Raw genomic sequence first — 19,457 nt, 5'->3', positions numbered from 1 at the left:
ATTGATGCGCATATTCAAAGACAACGACTTTGCATTTTAGGGGTTGTCTACCTTTTCCATTTTCTGTAGTTGTGCGGGTTGTCTTTAATGGTCTTATTTGTTCAATAATACAGATTATGATGCAAAATTAATTATTTCCATTTTCCATAGCTTAAATTTTACAAAAGACGTGTGCTTGAACTAAAAGATTTAATTTGAGTTTGTTGAATGCGGAGAAAGTGCTTTGTCCCTCCTTGACTTTGTGAAAGATCTAATTCAGTCATAGTAAATTTTCTTTCTGGCGGTGAGTTAAATTTAAACGAAGTTTAGTAACAGAGATTTCTATCTTACCCATGGATTTATTTAACTCCACTCTAGGTTGATCAATAGAGTTTATGATGAGTGTATTAAAAATTGAACACATTTTTTTAAAATAATTATAAATAATCCTTAGATGGGGGGTATATCCCTATGGCTAAGTTAACAAGATAGGAGTATTTGTTTATTTTGTACCTTGCTTGTCGCCATTGAATAACTTAGACCAGCCAGATCATATTCTCAGGTTTAATTTTTGTTCTTTATAATAGTCTCTTATGTTATGGCAGAAACTTGTTGATTAAACGGCAAACAAAACCCTAATTTTTTTGGCAAATGTTATCCAAAATGCTAAAAAAATGACAAATGGTAATTATGCACCTTGAGTGAAGTTTATTGTAGGACATGTTGATCATGCATATAAGTCCAATTGATGTGTAGTATTCAAAGAGCTAGAAGGCATAGAAAAATATTATTTTTTGCATAGTGACCCTAAGATATTGCAACCACTTCCAATGTGAGAATTTGCGCATAAAACATACACTTGCACATCAATCTCAACCATTTCCTTGTCTTCACCTTTGTCCAACACATCAATCTCAACCATTCCCTTGTGAGACCTTTGTCCAAAGAAAGTGGAGGAGCTAGGTTTCAGCATGAATCCAATATAGTTTTGGAGGACCTTCCTAAGATTTACCTTGCAATGCTCATCATCATCAACAACTAAGAAACAAGCAATGAATAATTGAATATGCTTATATATACAAATAGACAATTATGGGTTGAAACGGCTCTGCATCTCAGAAATTCCATATTCCTCTGCTGCACCTGAAGGATGACAAATTAGAGGTGACAAAATCAATCACTTTCTCTTGTCCATTCTGTCTAAATACTTCCAAGACAAAAGCTTCAATTCAATTGACTTGGTCTGTATAAAACCCCACATGACATACACTCTAGAGCTTTGCACTTAGCCTGGGAACATTAGAACCTTTCTTTGGCTGCTCTTAGAGGCCTTTGGCCTAACCAAGATCACCGGCTGTAAATTTTTTGAAGTTGTAGGTGTTCTTGATCAGTTGTCTAAGGTTCACCTTATGGAGTCAGGTAAAATATACTCATTGGCTACTTTTTTTTTCACTCTATTATTCAATAAATTCATGGCTAAACAAAATGTTTGATAGAAAAGGGCAGTTGGGTGCATTAAAGCTCCCGCTATGCGCGGATCCCACCACATAGCCTATTGTATGCCGCCTTACCTTGTTTTTTTTACACAAGAGGTTGTTTCCAGGACTAGAACCCATGATTTCAATCACATGGAATCAACTTTTACTGTAGTGCAAAGGCTATACAAAACGCTGATTGCTGCATTAAAATTATATTAGAAGGACAAAAGCATAGAACCTATAAATGGTTCATATGCATCACTTGGTTTAATAAAGGAAAAGATTATTCAGTTGTTGTTAAAAATTTAAGCCCATCAAAGCAATAAATGAAAAAGAAAAAAGATCAAGGCCTAACATTGTGAGAAGTGAGTGAAATTTGATGCTTTTGAGTGGAACGGACATATTTTGTTTACTTATGCTAATTCAGCTGCTTTGGACCAGGTTCACCATATCAGTGGATGAGGGAGCTGAGATATGACTCCCAAGGATTAAAAAACCCAATAAGCCTTCTTATTGAGTGCGCTAAATGCGTCGCATCTGGAAGCATCAAGAATGCAGATATAGGACTTGAGCTCATTTCTCAGATTTCATCTCCTGATGGTGATGCAGTGCAAAGGATGGTCACTTATTTCAGTGAAGCACTTGGTTACAGGATAGTCAAACATTTACCTGGTGTATACAAAGCTCTCAATTCCTCGAAAACATCATCGTCTTCAGAAGACTTCCTTGTTCAGAAATACTTCTATGAACTTTGCCCCTTCCTGAAGTTTTCATACCTGATCACAAACCAAGCAATTGTAGAAGCTATGGAAAGTGAAAACTGGGTTCACATCATTGATCTTCATTGTTCTGAACCAGCTCAGTGGGTGAATCTTCTACTAACATTAAAAAACCGCCATGGAGGCCCGCCCCATCTAAAAATCACAGGTATTCATGAAAAGAAAGAGGTATTAGACCAAATGAGTCTTCACTTGACAGCTGAAGCTGGGAATTTGGATTTCCCTTTACAGTTTAATCCAATTGTTAGCAAACTGGAAGATGTTGACTTTGAAAACTTGCCTGTGAAGACAGGTGAAGCTCTTGCAATCACTTCAGTTCTTCAGCTTCATTCTCTTCTTGCCACGGACGATGACATGAGTGGGAAGTTCTCGCCAGCCGGAGCGGCATCTATGAACCTGCAGAGAGCAGTGCACATGGGCCAGAGGACTTTTGCTGAGTGGCTTGAGAGAGACATGATCAATGCATATATTTTAAGTCCTGATTCTGCTTTGTCTCCTCTTTCTTTCGGTGCCTCGCCTAAGATGGGGGTCTTTCTCAATGCGATGCGGAAGCTCCAGCCGAAACTGATGGTGATCACTGAGCAAGAATCGAATCTAAATGGTTCCAATTTGATGGAGCGGATTGATAGATCATTGTATTTTTACAGTGCACTTTTTGACTGCTTGGATTCTACTGTGATGAGAACTTCAGTGGAGAGGCAAAAACTTGAGAGCATGCTTCTGGGGGAGCAGATCAAGAACATCATTGCTTGTGAGGGAGTTGATAGAAAGGAGAGGCATGAAAAACTCGAGAAATGGATTCGGAGGCTCGAATTGGCGGGGTTTGTGAAGGTTCCTTTGAGCTACAATGGTAGGATTGAAGCTAAGAGTCTGTTGCAGAGATATGGTCATAAGTACAAGTTTAGAGAAGAGAATGATGGTTTGCTTATCTGCTGGAGTGATAGGCCACTGTTTTCTGTATCAGCATGGAGTTTCAGGAAATGAATGTTACTAACTTCAGATATATATGATGAAGGTCTGCTTGTGTATTTTCGTTAATAAGCAAAGGATTTCAAGAGAAATAAATGAATAATCAAGAGAAGGAGATAGATGGGTTTATACTTTCATAATTATTTTCTTTTCTAGCTTTAAATTGTTTATATGTATAGATTTTATGATTTTTTTTCTCTAGAGCTGCTGAAGGTTTTAAAGATGTCAAAACACATCCATCTTGTATATGTGAGTTAGTTAGACTTTCTAGAGTTAGTTATTCAGTTTCTGTAACTAACACTGAAGGAAGTAACTATATCTCAGCATGTATGGAGATTCTTGTACCATTCATTGATCAATGATGAGAATGTTAATTATTCCTCATTATGTTTATCACTCTGATCATACTTGATACAAAATACACATGAATCTATTTCACAACAAAAACCAGTATGTTTGAAGAGGTTTCCAAGGATTTACCATTAGGATATGGTATTAAGGGGGCGAATCTTGTATGTAAGCTTCAAAAATTCATTTATTGTCTTAGACAAGCCTCTAGACAGTGGTTCAAAAGTTTTCAGCTGCTTTGACATCAATTGGCTTCACACAATCTAGGTGTGATTATCATTGGTTAACCACCCTTATATGAACATTTTGATGGATGTGTTTATCAACATATGAACAATAAATGAACATAGAATACTTATGGATGTGTTTATGAACATACAATACTTATGAACATACAATACTTATGAACAATAAATGAACATACAATACTTATTGAACATACACCTTTATCAACATATGAACATTTTGAACATACAATACTTAATTTATTTCTTTGAAACCATTGGTTAACCACCCTTATATGATCCTGCAATCACTAAAGCACCTTTAGCCACTAGATAATCTTCTTTGTTTTACATTCTGAACCTTTTGGTGGACGAAAATTCTAACTGTTTGTAATCTCACCTAAACCTCTGGCAAAAGACCACGTATTATATTTAATTTCCAACCAGTTATCATTGGTTTCTCACTTGAGATTTTAAAACAGGTGTCTTTTATAATACAATGACATGAATATAGTAGACTTCCAAGAATTCAAGGTATCATATTAAAAAATCAGCATCTCATAACTATTAAAAATGTTTCTAAGATATCAATGCATTTCAAGAGTGTGGATCGGAATGATCAATTTTGTTAGTATATTCTATGCCCTTACATTATGTTGTCATTCCTTGGGTCGACCCTACTAGCTATCCTAGATTTATCCAATTCAGATATCCATAATCTCTATGAAATACTTAATACTCATCTTGTTAGCCATTGCTTTTAGAAACTGTTTTTTGTGACTCTTCATGTGCTTAGTTTTCTACGCTGCAGAATTATGTTTTAGGAAATTTTCTTGTCCAAACTGAAAAGCTACAAAATATTAACCTTGCATTCTCCTACATTATTCTTTTTATATGGAATGATAGTTGATGGCTTGAATTTTAGACAAGAAATCTTTGTTTCAAAGCACAAGCTGGCAACTTTGTTTGAATTTTATTCCCTTATGCCATAAGAAACCTATGTTTGTGTCATGACTCATGAACCAGTTGAATGATTATATTTCCAACAGTTTGTTTATCCTAAAGAATTATATTGACATGCAGTTTTAAAGATATTTTACAGCACTTCTTTATCTGATAGTAATCAGCATTTTTTGTTCCATCCACATTTGGTTTTGTCAATACTTACTTGTCTCATTCTTTCTCCATAAACCAAGGGGTATGGGAAATATTTTCATCTCCTCCTATGGAAACAAATTTCTTAGTACCTATCTCCTTTTCCAAGAGTGCAACTTTTTATATGAAACCCAATAATAGTCTTAGAAGTTTTCAATGACAAATTTAGTGCAACAATGTTAAATCAATAATATCACACACACCATGATTTTCATATGCAACCTTGTTGGCTTGTAGATCAATAGAACTATGATGCCCGGTTTAGCCGGCATAAATGTCATCTTATGAAGAGATCAGGAGAGCAAAAATAAATTTGATCAAAGTTGTACAAATCAATGGTGACAAGAACAACTCCTTTTATTGTCTCTTACTGAATGGATTACAATTACTTTAACTTATATTGATTCACTTCCCTATATAATCAGACACCACAGTCCCTTTGGAGCTTTGCATTCTCTTTTCGGAACATTTGGATCCTCTAGGAAGTTTTCATCTGTGTTTTTAATTGGATTGGGAGCGTAGTAAAGATCTTGAGAGATTGCTGGTCATTTAGGTGAACCAAAGGGTAACTTATGGACCTAGGTATATACTAATACTCACTCTACATAGTAGAATATTAGTCTTCAAGAAATATAAGAAGAAAGTATATGTTCCAACAAAGAAGAGAATAAATCTCTGTTACTTTTTCACTGCTTTATGTTGTTGAAACTTGAAACCTTCAAATTATTTCTCCCTTTCCATTTGGTCAATCTCTTATTAGGCACCATAAGTGCTTTATCATCTCATGCACAATTTGTTTTTCTTCAGAAATTACAATTTTTTCTTCTGTAATTATGTGATAACCATAAATGAAAGGTAGAGCAATTTCTCCATGGACCTTGTATTTATATCTGTTCTAAATTCAAGCTCATTTTCCTGTTAAGGGTGGAAATGATTGAAGAGGAACAATTATCCTTTATTACACTCTTTTCAAGTGTACATAGTGTTTCTTTTTCAGTTTCTCTGATGAAGTTATCTTTTGGATTAGGTTCACCATATGCATGGCTCAAAGATATGAATGAAGAAGATAGGGGAAAATACCTGGCTCGTATTATTAATGCCTGTGCTATGTTTATTGAGTCAGGAAGCATTGAATATGCAGATAATGCGCTGGAGTATCTTGCTCACATCGCTTCCCCTTATGGTGATGCAATGCAGAGGGTAGCCACCTATGTCAGTGAGGGACTAGCTTTCCAAGTGCTGAAAAATCTGAAAGGTGTACCTAAAGCTCTAAGTTTGCCAAAAACATTGTCAACCTCTGAAGAACTATTAGTAAAGAATTTATTCTTTCAGTTTTATCCATTTTTGAAGATTGCTTATGTGATCTCAAGTCATGCCATTGCTGAAGCCATGAAAGGGGAAGAAGTGATCCATGTCATTGATCTCAGTGCATCTGAAGCTGCTCAGTGGATTTACCTCATGCAGAGGTTAAAAGAACAACAAAAGAAGCCACTACTTCTGAAAATTACAGCCATTCATGAGAAGAAGGAAGTTTTAGAGCAAATGGCCCTTCACTTGGGAGTTGAAGCTCAAAAGTTTAATTTCCATCTCCAATTCAATGCTATTGTGAGCTCTCTGGAGAATCTTGACCTTGAAAGTTTGCCTGTGGAGAAAGGAGAGCCTCTTGCAATTAGCTCAGTGCTTCAGCTTCACTCTCTTCTGGCCACTGATGATTCAATGTCCAGCTGCAGGAACCCCCCATCGGAATCAATGAATCAAAGCACATTTAAGGAGGTCCTTGGGAAAAAAAAGATCAACCAGAGTTCTGGTTCATCTCTGTTATCATTTCCTATATGTGCTTCTTCACCCAAGATGGAAGGATTTCTAAATGGCCTCAGGAAGCTCCAACCTAGACTGGTGGTGATTACTGAACAAGAGTCCAATGTCAATGGTTCTTCTTTGACAGAAAGGGTTGACAAAGCATTGGACTTTTATGGGGCATTGTTCAAATGCTTGGAATCAACTTTTTTAGGAACAGCTGTGGAGAGAATCATGCTGGAGAGGACTTTATTAGGGGATGAAATAAAGAACATTGTTGCATGTGAAGGGGTTGAGAGAAAAGAGAGGCATGAGAAACTTGAGACTTGGATCCCAAGGCTTGAATTGGCTGGGTTTGGGAGGGAAACTATCAGATATGACTGGATGATGCAGGCAAAAAAGGAATTACAAGGCTATGGAAATGGATATAAGCTTCTTCAAGAAAATAAATGTTTGTTTGTGTGTTGGAATGATAAGCCACTCTTTTCTGTGTCAGCCTGGAAGGTCTATTGAAGATGAATATGTCTCAATAGGCAAGAATAATTTATTAGTGCACATTAAAAAGGGACACTAGAGTTCATTTACTATTTAGTTATTTGCTTAAGAGGGTAAATGTTCCAAACTCATTTTATTATCATGTAACCTTAGTTATTACTTATTAGAATCGTGGCATCATGTTGCCCCTATCTCCCGAGATGGCATGGCACGTCAAATCTCAATTCGCCGTCGCAGCTGATTTTTTGGATATTCGTGTGGGATCGCAACAGAATAGGGAAGACCACCCAACTTTACCAAAATGTAATTGATTTTTGTTGGGGACCGAAATCGTGAAAAGGTACAGATGAGGGACCAAATATGTAATTAAGCCTTCTTTCTTTCTTACCTAAAGTTAGGTGTCTACAAAAAAAAATTGGAACACTATCTTTATTACTTACAAAAAACAGATATAATCCATTTGTTTATTGTGTTCGTCTCCTCCCTTTTTCGCAAAGTATCCCCTCACTTAATTAGTGAAAGACTAAATTTATTGAGAACCATCGAGCAATAAAATGGGGAGTCCACCCAAGTGCATTTTTTTTATACACATGAATGAAGAAATCGAACAAACATAGAACTACATGTTTAAGAGACCCCAACCCCTTCTGCATGTAAGAAGACATTGCAATACTTGCATTGCTTCAGAGCTCGGTTTTAATTATCAAATTGACACCAGCATATTACATACATAACATTACAAACAGTTTTATTTCTTTTAGTCAAGCATAACTACGTAGTACGTACATCTCCAACTGAAGTAGTACAAGTGATCTCTGCCAACAAAAGCAAGACTGCCACTAAAACTTTATAACCACTCAATGAACCACAGAACCAGGACAAGCAAGCCATTAACCAAGGCCTAAAACTAAGTTTTCCATGTCTTCTTTGGTGATTGATTATGAAATTTAAAAACAAATTAGTTTACAAAATAAGTTAGAACACAGTCCTAAGCTTAGGATTGAGTTCAGAAAACTTATACCCTGAGGATTTACTTTAGTAGGAAATAAAAAGAGTGTAAGGGCTTGCTTGTCCCGGTTAATTATGTGGTTCATACATATATGTTTTTTTTTTTTTTTTTGATAATGTAACTAATATGCAATGTGAGCATTGAGTATTATGAACTATGAAGTTTTAGTGGCAGGGTATAAGTTATGAGTTGTATCATATATTAAGCCATGTGACATTTTTGTCACATAACATTTTTAAATGGTCACATGACTATCACATGATTTTTAAATTATTTTAATCTAGACAATTTATGATCAAATTTAACGGCCACGATTTCTTTTTATGTTCTCATATAAAAAGACCATTCTCATAAAATATATCCCTTACCTTTTTAATACATTACTTGCAAAATAATTTAATTCACGTAATTATTCTTTTTTTTACATCGGAAAGATAAATTACACCCGGCAGGAATCGATCCCTACAGCTCCCCCTATATACCCAACCCATAAGTCCTCGAGGACACGTAATTATTCATACCATCTCAAAGATATAATTTTTGTTTTCTTTTTTAATTTATCAACATCTTATTTATCAATAATATAAATATTAACAACTATCATCATCATCAACAACAACAATAATAATAATTATCATAATGATAATAATTATAATGATACCAACATCATATTAAAGATCAATATTTTTTTCAAGATAGGTACACCAACTTTCTTTTCTCATATAATTTGGTGCCTTAATTCAGTAAACTAGAATCTTATTTGATTATACATGACATGAAAGATTAAGAGACTGACAATATCAAAAGATTAAGAGACCGACAATATCAAAATGGACTGTGTTATTTGGAATGTAACTTCAACAAAAATTTATTTGGAATACTTTTTAAAGATGTATGTTGTACAATTTTCAAACAAATTAGCTACTACATATATATAATCCTCCACAATGAATTATTTTCTCTTTTAACTTCACACCAAATTTGGTATAAAAAGTTTCACAAGTCAAGTATCAATAATTATTTGTCCACACCTCTAAATTGAGGTGGAAAGAGGTGAAGGAGGAGAGAGATATGAATAAAAGAAAAAGTAAGAGAGAGAAAGTATAAGATGGTGATAGATGATAAGAGGAGAGAGATAGAAATAAAAATAGGTGAAAATGAAGTGTATAAATAATGAGGTGTGTATATATCATTACTCGTCAAGTAATGAAACTCAAATAAGTCTACTCAATTTACAATTAATAAGACCTTTTTAAAGTGGAGAATATCCTTAAGCTTCTGCCTGCCTATAAATAACTGGTTCCTAGCTAGTAGCTACCATTGGCTAACATAGAGGAAAATTGTACTATGATGGCTTCACTCCTTAGTTTCCTCTTTGCCTTTCATCTCACTATTATCATTATCATGTCAAGCCCCTTAACTTCAACTAGTGAAGTGTTTACGGAGCAGTCTCTTGCTTCTCCATCTGCAAAACCCATGGAAAAACTCACCCAATTCCACTTCTATTTCCATGACAACCTAACTAGTAAAAACCCGACCACTATGCAAATTGTTGGACCTCCAAAAGGTTCCACCGGTATACAATGCTGAGGGTGTATACAATGGCAGCACCGTCAGCATTCTTGGGAGGAATGCTGTTATGGAAAAAGTTAGGGAAATGCCTGTTGTTGGAGGTAGTGGGGTATTTAGATTTGCAAGGGGCTTTGCTTTGGCTAAGACTTATATGTTTAACGTTACTTCTGGTGTTGCGATTGTTGAGTACAATGTGTCTGTGATGCATGTTTGAGTATTATGATGAAGTTGTTCTTAGGTTGTTTTAAGTGGCTCTGAGTCTGATGGTTTACTTTAGTAGGAAAAAAAAAGAGTGTAATATTATATGATTTTCAAATTGCTTAAGATTAACATTTTGCATGTTGAAATCCATGAGTTCCTAAGCTTTTTATCCACTGAAATAAGTCTTTGTGACGTTTGGAATATTATGGACCCACAGGATGTTTAAATGAACCAAGGTGATGCTCACGATTGTTTTTTGGTAAGCCAAAGTAGTTAATATTAATATGAGGGAAAAGGGTATACCTCAACCCAGAAAAAACTGTACAAAATGAGAATTTAAAAGTTGTTACACTACACATAACCTCCCCTACAGCTAGCAAATAGGAGGAACGCTAACAGAGTAACAGAGCAACATTGGGTGGTCTAGGGACTTATCTGCACTCAGACATAACACACACCTCAAAGACACATCAATCGGTAGTGCTCTCCTAAAATTCAGGTTCTGTTTCGTATGTAGCCTTCCCCATAATAAGTGCCACCCGAGCGCCTGAACATTTGATGGTGCTATCCCCTGAAGAACTAGTAGTCAAGAATTTATTCTTTCAGTTTTATCCATTTTTGAAGATTGCTTATGTGATCTCAAGTCATGCCATTGCTAAAGCCATGAAAGTGATCCATGTCATTGATCTCAGTGCATCAGAGGCTGCTCAGTGGATTTACCTCATGCAAAGGTTAAAACTAAAAGATCATCAAAAGAAGCCACTACTTCTGAAAATTACAGGCATTCATGAGAAGAAGGAAGTCTTAGAGCAAATGGCCATTCACTTGGGGGTTGCAGCCCAAGAGTTGAATCTCCATCTCCAATTCAATGCTATTGTGAGCTCTTTGGAGAATCTTGACCTTGAAAGATTTCCTGTAGAGAAAGGAGAACCTCTTGCTATCAGCTCAGTGCTTCAGCTTCACTCTCTTCTGGCCACTGATGATTCAATGGCCAACTGCAAAGGCAAACCTACATAGTGAGGAAATGGGGGACTCTCCCCCAAAGATAATTTTTTTTCCCAATAAGAATAGTATTCAAATGTTATAATCGTCCCCCATAGAATTTCTACACTGTCTCTTCCAACTAGTAATTGTTAATTTGGCTTAATATATTAAATTTTCGCCTCTCTTACCTAACTTTTCTGGTTCTGTCTCTGTCCAGCTGCAGGAACACCCCACTGGAATCAATGAATCAGAGCACATTAAAGGAGGTCCTTGGGGAAAAAATGATGAACCAGAGTCCTGATTTATCTCTGTTGTCATTTCCTCTGTGCTTCTTCACCCAAGATGGAATGCTTTCTAAATGGCCTGAGGAAGCTCCAACCTAGACTGGTGGTGATTACTGAACAAGAGTCCAATGTTAATGGTTCTTCTTTGACAGAAAGGGTTGACAAAGCATTGGAATTTTATGGGACATTTTTCAAATGCTTGGAATCAACTGTTTTAGAAACAGTTGTGGAGAGAGTCATGCTGGAGAGGACTTTATTAGGGGATGAAATAAAGAACATTGTTTCATGTGAAGGGGTTGAGAGAAAAGAGAGCCATGAGAAACTTGAGACTTGGATCCCAAGGCTTGAATTGACTGGATGATGCAGGCAAAAAAGGAATTACATGGCTATGGAAATGGATATAAGCTTCTTCAAGAAAATAAATGTTTGTTTGTGTGCTGGAATGATAAGTCACTCTTTTCTGTATCAGCCTGGAAGGTATAGAAGATGAATATGTCTCAATTATAGGCAAGAATAATTTATTAGTGCACATTAAAAAGGGACACTAGGGTTCATTTACTATTTAGTTATTTGCTTAAGCGTGTAAATGTTCCAAACTCATTTTATTATCATGTAACCTTAGTTATCAGAATCGTGCATCATGTTGCCCCTACCTCCTGAGATGGCATGGCACACCACATCTCAATTCGCCATCACAGCTGGTTTTTTGGATATTCGTGTGGAATCGCAATCGGACAGGAAAGACCACCCAACTTTACGAAAATGCCTTTAACTTAAAGCCCAAAGTAGGTAGTTTAGGGGTGTTTCTATAGTTTCAAAAAAAAAAACCACCCGCAAGAAAACAACCCTAAATGAAAAACATAGTCACACGCCTCAGCCTCCACAACAAGGCTTCCTCTTCTTTCTTTCTCAAGCGCGAATGAGATTTTATCTTCTTTCTCTTCCCAAACCTTTGACAGCCATCGTTTCAAGACCATCCTGCTATCACATTCTTGCTATCCCAAGTTTTCGGGTGGTCACAACACTCCACACCTGCGATTGATGTGGGTGTGGGCGAAATAAATGTGCATTCGTCAATTTTCTTCTTAGATTTTGTTTCACTTATACGGCCGTTGACTGCACTGCAGTCACAAATACAGTCGTTTGATTAAGATCCGATGGTTTATTTATATCATATTAAGTGAGATTAAATATTAACCATCCTATATAAATCTAATGACTTATATTAAGTAAGTGCATGAAAAGATGATTGCAAATTTGCAATGAATCTGGATGCAGAGCACTAAGTATGAGATATAGCATTAGTATATATGCAAACTTCATTAAAATTGACAAAAACACAGGGCAAGCTTCAGCCATTTATTGACAAGTACACTACCACTAGTAAGCATCTCTTCTCTAGTAAATATCTTAACAAAGGGCATTTCAGGCATGAGAAACAGTGACATTATACTCCACAATAAAATGCTCAGGGGTAGAAACAGAATTAAGACTATTTGCAATGGCATAGCCACTAGCAAACCTAAACACTCCAGTACCACCAACAATAGCCATTTCTCTATTCTGCTCCGATATGGGATTCCTCCCAACCATGCTGAGCGTGCTCCCTGCATACTCACTACCCTCTGTGAAAGCAAAATTTGTCAACATGAACATCCCAAGATCCTGCAAAGAAGCCAAACCAAACAAACCCTGAGCTCTTCCAATCTGCTTGGAACTCAGTTCTGGCCCTTCTGTCATGGCATCATCCATCACAAAAGTGGAACCAAACCCATTTGGAACGTTCTTAGGGGTGTCAATGATTTGGACAATTGTGGGGTTGTTGCTGTTTCTGATGTCGTGGTAGTAGAAGTGGAGGTGGGTTAGTTTGTTTCTTAGAGGAGATTCTGATTCTGATGGTAATTTGATGTGGGAATTTTGTGAGAAAACTCGTCCATGGGTTGGAGAAAAGAGGGTGAGAGATAAGAGAAGGAAGAAGCTAAGAGCAACAGGAACAGCCATTGTAACTTGTAAGACACAACAATGAGCTTGTCCCTAATATAAACAGGGACCACTTGTTTTATAAAGGGGGCTTGGAATTAAATACTGCATGAGTGTTGAATATTTTATTGCCCCACGGATACCGCGAGGAACATCAAAGAGGGAAGCTCAATTTCACGTGGCAGCACTCGGTCCAAGGGCTTGGATTGTTGAAGGAAAATAAAAAGCATTTATTTCCTAGCCTCGCTTTCACTTTTATCTCATCATCATCTTCATTATATTCATTTTTTCTTGGCTTGGAGTTATGCCCGTTACGAGTTATGTCTTTTAGATTTTAATTAAAGTTCTTCGCTTAATTTGTAATGGTCATAACTCCTTCATCTTTTATCCGTTTTAGGCTTATAATCACTTTTTTAAAAGCTATAACAGCCTACTTTCATAAGAGCTACTTGCGCACTTTAAAGTGCATAGAGAATACAACATTTACCTTAAACTTGTTGTCTAATCACCGACGTGTTTAATAACTGTCCAACTATTTGTATATACGAAGGCTTAAATATTTTAGGTCCCTCAATCTACTACAACTTAAAAGAAAGACAAGAATTTACTATTCATAAGAGAACTATGAATCTGAGCCGTCTATTCCAATCTCTCTCCATTTTCACTCTAATCTTGGCCACTCACTTGTGAGACTTTTTTTTGCCTCACTTTCAATATGAACCATTGATTTCAACTTCTAATCCAACAGCTGATTCTCCTCCTCACCTAACCACACATCACCTGCAGTGTCTCTCTTACACACACTGTTCACACGCCACCACCAACTACACTGCCACTGCCAGGAACTTCTCCCTTCCATACGCTTCCAACAACTCCACTCCCATCATTCACTTTCTCAGGTCAGAGGAGAAAGTAAGTAGAGGAAGAAGCAAGCATCAACTAGAGTATAAAGCAGAAGAGAAGGTGATGAGAAAGTAGAAGGAGAAGTAGAGGCAAAATTGCATCAACAAAAGGATACAAGCAGAAGGAGAAGGAAAGGATCATCAAAGAGGTTAGCATACATCTTATAGCAATACATATAAGAACTGATATCTACATCTACTTAATGGGCAGTTTCAAAAGCACTATTCATAAGGGAAATTAAATCCTGGCCGTTGATTTCAACTGCTAATCTAAAGGCTATTTTCAAAGTCCTGATTCCAGCTAAGAGCACTATTCATTGCACTATTCATGCATCACTTTCCTCCTTCCCCGTGTTCACCTGTTCAATCAGCCCTACCACCTTCCATGACTCTACTCTACTCCCATCATTCACTTTACATAAAAAATCCAAACTTTACATAAAAAAATCAAACTTTACAGTAGAGGCAAACTTGCATCAACAAGCAGGAGAAAATGAGCATTAAAGAGGTTAGCATTTAGCATACATCTTATAGCAGTATTAATAAAAATCCAAACTTTACATAAAAAAATCAAACTTTACAGTAAAAAATCGTTCTTTTACACTGAATATTGATATTTACATGAAAAAAAAATCCATCTTCAGAGGTTGGCTTGCACGTCCAGTTTGGTTGACAGGGAGATGATCTGGAAGGGAGAGGAGAGGGATTCAGTTAGTGCAAATTTTAAACAAACAAAATCAAGTAAAAATTTGATTTTTACATACCTCAGAGCCTTAAATGTCCGATCCAGGTGCTTCTTCCCTCGGATTTTGGTGAAAAAATCGTTGCTTGGATAGCAACGAGCCTTGCATGCATTAAAAATCTCCGATCCAGGTGCTTCTTAACTCGGTTTTGGAGAAAAATGAGGGTTTTTGATCGGTAGGGGCGAAAGTTAAGGTTTTGGATCGGTTGGGGGCGAAAATGAGGAAGAAGAAGAAGAATCGGGTTTGAAGAACAGTATAAGAAGAGGAAAAAAGAAGGGGAAGAGAGGATGAGGGGGAGAACGGGAAGATGAGAAGGAGAAAGGGAGGAAGAAGAAGAAGAAGAAGAAGATGATGATGATGGGGACGTCAGATATATGAGAGAGAGAGAGAGAGAGAGAGGGCGGCTAGGGTTTTTGTGGAGAAGAGATGAGATGAGGTTGTAGTCATGGTGGGAGGAGGGATTCTGGTTGGGTGGCGGCTAGGGTTTGAAGAGAAAGTGGGAAGGGAAGAAGAGAAAGGAAGAAACGGCTGAAGGTTCTGGAGAGGAGAAGAGAAGAGAAACGGCTGAAGGTTTTTTAGGGTTTGTGTAAATGAGAGTATTTATATGAGTTAGGGGTTTTTTGTTTTTTTTTTTCTGAACGATGGCTTTGGGTTGGGCCTTATCTGAAGTTCCTTCACTACAATACACAACATAATTAGAATTAAAATTAGTATACACACAAAAATAGTAGCTTCAAAGTAATAATATATAGATAGATAGATGTAACAAAAAAAAAAGTAATACAAGATATCATAAACAATATTTATAATTCAAGATTCCAAAAAGACTAACATAACAAATATTATCAACTATCATAAGTGTTTTTAAAAATTTTAATGATATATTATTTATAAATAAAATACTACTATATCTGTAAAATAAAAAAATTTTAAAATTCAAAAGCTTGACAAGAAAACAATTATAACTCAACAAAACTAATTGTCTTTCAAAAACCAAAACACAACCAATTTTAATCGACCCAAAATAGAATATCTACTAGCTACTTTTTTTTTTAATCTTGCATTGATATATAACTATAACTATTTGTTTGTTAAAAAAATATATAACGTAACAACCTAAACTCCTAAAGTACTTAAAGTTCTAATAAACAAATAAATATACCAAGACTCCAAGAGTGGCAAAAGTTTGGTAACCTTGAAAAAAAATAGAAGAACGTAAGCAGAGTTAGAAAAATGGGACAAGGATTCTATTCGGTGAAGGTAATAATTGTAAAAGCCAATAGGGTTTTTGGGGTGAGAAAGAGTGGAATCAACATTATATAGTGGGTGACCTGCTGAGCAGGTCATCGAACTATTGTTGACCGGTTCCAGACCGGTTTTGACCGGTTAGAGCCGGTTTTTTTTAAGTTTTGACCGGTTTTCTCCCTTTTTTCAGTATTTATTATTTTAAATATTAAGTAAAATTAATTTTTTTTAAATAATCTTTAAATTAATTTTTACTTATTGTAGGTATTGGGACAGGAAATTTGATCATCTGTGAGACATTAAATTTGTGCGAGTATTTCGAAGGAAGCAAGCTTGGAAAATTTAAGTATTAATTGCTTCTTCTTTTTTCTTTAGATGTTCTTATATTTGAATTTAGTTTTTTGTAAGCATATTTGAATTTAGTACATAAGTTTGTTATTTTTTATAAATTCATTTTGCTATAATTAATTACTTTCATATTAATCTTCTTTATCATTTTTATGTTGATCATATGTAAAAATTGTATAATTTACTTTTTATGGCTATGTTTGGTATGTTATTTTAGTTAACTTATAACTTTTTTTCACTAGCTTTAAACTAATTTGACTAGCTTAAAAGTTCTAGAAAATTTTCTTATAAAGGAGCTTATTCCAATAGCTGATAGGTTTTTTAATAATGATTTAAGCTTAAAGTTTATTGTATTTTTTTATTATGATTTCTTTATAACAAATTATAATTATTTTTGTTTAAAATAATGACCATTCAAGTGTGAATAAAAATTTAAAGCGTTTATTCATTGTCGTACTTTATTTTAGTATTATATTTTTTTAGTGATTGTTTTATTTCAATTAAAAGAAAAAATTTAAATCGTTTATTAGTTTTATATGATATACTAGGATTATAGAACCTGATCCATAGAACCATATTATTTAGCTTTGAAATTCAATATGAAGTGAAAGTTAGGGTTTTTTTGAATGTTAGCCGAAGTGATAGGACTAATTTGACGTAGGGGATCAGAAGGGTTAAGTGTGAATGATACAGGGTTCGAATGCAATTCCAAGCTAGCTATTGCACTAACTGTGATGGACGAATGCTTTTTACCTATTATTGATCGAAGTAGTGGGATCAATTTAATCTATAATGTTTTATATAATAGTGGGTAAGCACAACTATGAAGATTGTGAATGAACCATATTTTTGCTTCCTTTCATTTAAATATGATCTTAATTTTTATTGTTTCAGTTTTAATGTTTTATGATCAAGTGGGTAATGTTGACTGTTTGCTAATGTAAGTAGGCAGAAAAGGAAAATATTAGTTTATAAACATTTTATTAAGTGTTGTTTATAACCTCAAATTTTGAATTTTCTTATAGAATGGTTGGCCATGTATTTTAGTATCGTGCTCAAATTTTTTGAACTAAGATGCATAATTTCTTCCTCATAGATTTTTTTCTCTATTTTTTTCTCCACCTGACATTATCTTAACAAACAGTTTGCTGAACTGAAGCTTTTTCTGTGAACATTAAACCCTAATACTAGAGTCAAATCAACCACAAAGAGAAAAGAATGAGGCAACAATGATTTTCAATTTCTGGAAGAACAACTCAATGTTTTGTTAATCTTTCTATGCCAGCAAGAATTATTTGCTTTCTTAGCAATAGAGCAGACCCTCAATTCATATTCCATCTTATTTATCTATATTTGTTTTCACTCTTTTTAGAGGCATCTCAAAAGGAATGTGTCGTAAAAGGTAGTGGAAGAGAAATCGTACTGAAATTTATAAATCATAGTTGTTGGGTGAAGAACAATGAGGTTTTGGAGCAACCAAGGAATTGTCACTACCTTGCCATCTTCAATATGCACTTTTGGATGTAGGTGCATAAGAGCCCACGTGTTCTCAAGCTTGACAAAAGTCAGGTGGGTTGCTGAAGGAGTGTTTGCTCCATTGATACTCAGTACTGATGTGAGGTATTGTGACATATATATTGGCTAAACCTATGTGGCAGTATGAGCCCATAAAAATAGTGCAGAATAGTGTTTAAGAAACCAAAATAAGGAACTTGGGTTGGAGATGCTCTCTTGAGTCTTTTCTTAGGGGTGGGTGTAGTTTTCTTAATATATGTTAAAATATTAAAAATTATTGGTAAATTAGTTAATTTATTCACCTTAATAAATTATTCAACTAAATATGTATAATTGTATATTGTCTTTTCCTTGCATATGTGCATCACACGTATGTAAAAACTTCAAATGTCCATATATTTTATATACTATATACACTAAAGTTAATAATTAGTTTAACCTCACCAATGTTTCGATAAAGTTAATGGTGTATAAATAAATTTATTAATTTTATAAATCATTGAATTAAAAATCATAACACACAGAATCGCTCATCAAAGAGGTTAGCATACATCTTATAGCAATACATATAAGAACTGATATTGATCTTATAACAATACATCTTTACATAAAAAATCAAACTTTGCAGTAAAAAATTGTTCTTTTACCCTGCATATTGATATTTACATGAAAAAAAAAAACTCCATCTTCAGAGGCTTGCATGTCACATTTGGTTGACAGGGAGATGATCTAGAAGGGAGAGGAGAAGGATTCAGTGAATGAAAATATTAAAAGAACAAAATCAAGTAAAAATTTGATTTTAACATACCTCAGAGCCTAAAATGTCCGATCCAGGTGCTTCTTGACTCGGATTTTGGTGAAAAAATCGTTGCTTGTGTAGCTCAGATTGTAAAAATCTCCGATCCAGGTGGTTCTTAACTCGGATTTGGAGAAAAATGAGGGTTTTGGATTTGTAGGGGGCGAAAATTAGAGTTTAGGATCGTTTGGGGGCGAAAATGGTGGAGGGGACCAGAGGAGTGGAAGAAGAAGAATACGGTTTGAAGAACAGCAAATGAAGAGGAAAAAATCAGAGGAAGAAAAGGATTAGGGGAAGAACGGTAAGAGTAGCGGCTAGGGTTTTAGAGAGAAGGGAGAAAGGGAGGAAGAAGAAGAAGAAGAAGAAGAAGAAGAAGAAGAAGAAGAAGAAGAAGAAGAAGAAGAAGAAGAAGAAGAAGAAGAAGAAGAAGAAGAAGAAGAAGAAGAAGAAGAGAGGAGGAAGCAGACGAGATTTCAGAGAAGGAGAGAGGCAGCGGCTAGGGTTTTGGGTGAGGAAGAGAGGAAATGATCTTTATATAGTGGGTGACCTGCTGAGCAGGTCATCCAGCTGTTTTGGACCATTTCCAGACCGGTTATAGCCGGTTTTTTTTACCAGTTTTCTTCCCTTGTTCAGCTTTTATTGTTTAAATATTAA

General features: G+C 35.4%; 4 protein-coding genes across 5 annotated transcripts; 3 read left to right on the top strand and 1 right to left on the bottom strand.

Annotated features, from left to right (window-relative positions):
- Positions 1 to 929: 929 nt before the first annotated feature.
- Positions 930 to 3,592, top strand: LOC130748354 (GRAS family protein TF80-like). The gene is made up of 2 exons (XM_057601568.1): positions 930 to 1,398; positions 1,899 to 3,592. The coding sequence occupies exons 1-2, from the start codon at positions 1,389 to 1,391 to the stop codon at positions 3,218 to 3,220; spliced, it is 1,332 nt and encodes a 443-aa protein (XP_057457551.1). The 5' UTR covers positions 930 to 1,388; the 3' UTR covers positions 3,221 to 3,592.
- Positions 3,593 to 5,400: 1,808 nt separating this feature from the next.
- On the top strand, positions 5,401 to 7,698 carry LOC130748606 (GRAS family protein TF80-like). Of its 2 annotated transcripts, none has more exons than XM_057601838.1 (2): positions 5,401 to 5,514; positions 6,056 to 7,698. In XM_057601838.1, exons 1-2 carry the CDS (start codon positions 5,505 to 5,507, stop codon positions 7,240 to 7,242), a joined length of 1,197 nt encoding a protein of 398 aa, XP_057457821.1. In that variant the 5' UTR covers positions 5,401 to 5,504; the 3' UTR covers positions 7,243 to 7,698. The 2 variants fall into 2 exon arrangements, with proteins under 2 accessions (XP_057457821.1, XP_057457820.1); XM_057601837.1 differs by having other exon boundaries at positions 5,960 to 7,698.
- A 2,323-nt stretch (positions 7,699 to 10,021) lies between these two features.
- On the top strand, positions 10,022 to 11,905 carry LOC130745679 (GRAS family protein TF80-like). The gene is made up of 2 exons (XM_057598042.1): positions 10,022 to 11,022; positions 11,208 to 11,905. Exons 1-2 carry the CDS (start codon positions 10,565 to 10,567, stop codon positions 11,371 to 11,373), a joined length of 624 nt encoding a protein of 207 aa, XP_057454025.1. The 5' UTR covers positions 10,022 to 10,564; the 3' UTR covers positions 11,374 to 11,905.
- Positions 11,906 to 12,575: 670 nt separating this feature from the next.
- On the bottom strand, positions 12,576 to 13,323 carry LOC130745680 (dirigent protein 21-like). Its single transcript, XM_057598043.1, has one exon. It carries the CDS (start codon positions 13,273 to 13,275, stop codon positions 12,700 to 12,702), a length of 576 nt encoding a protein of 191 aa, XP_057454026.1. The 5' UTR covers positions 13,276 to 13,323; the 3' UTR covers positions 12,576 to 12,699.
- Positions 13,324 to 19,457: the final 6,134 nt, after the last annotated feature.

This window comes from Lotus japonicus, chromosome 3 (assembly GCF_012489685.1).
Source record: "Lotus japonicus ecotype B-129 chromosome 3, LjGifu_v1.2".
In the NCBI taxonomy this organism is placed as follows: domain Eukaryota; kingdom Viridiplantae; phylum Streptophyta; class Magnoliopsida; order Fabales; family Fabaceae; genus Lotus; species Lotus japonicus.
This window is presented reverse-complemented; position numbering and strand designations above follow the sequence as displayed.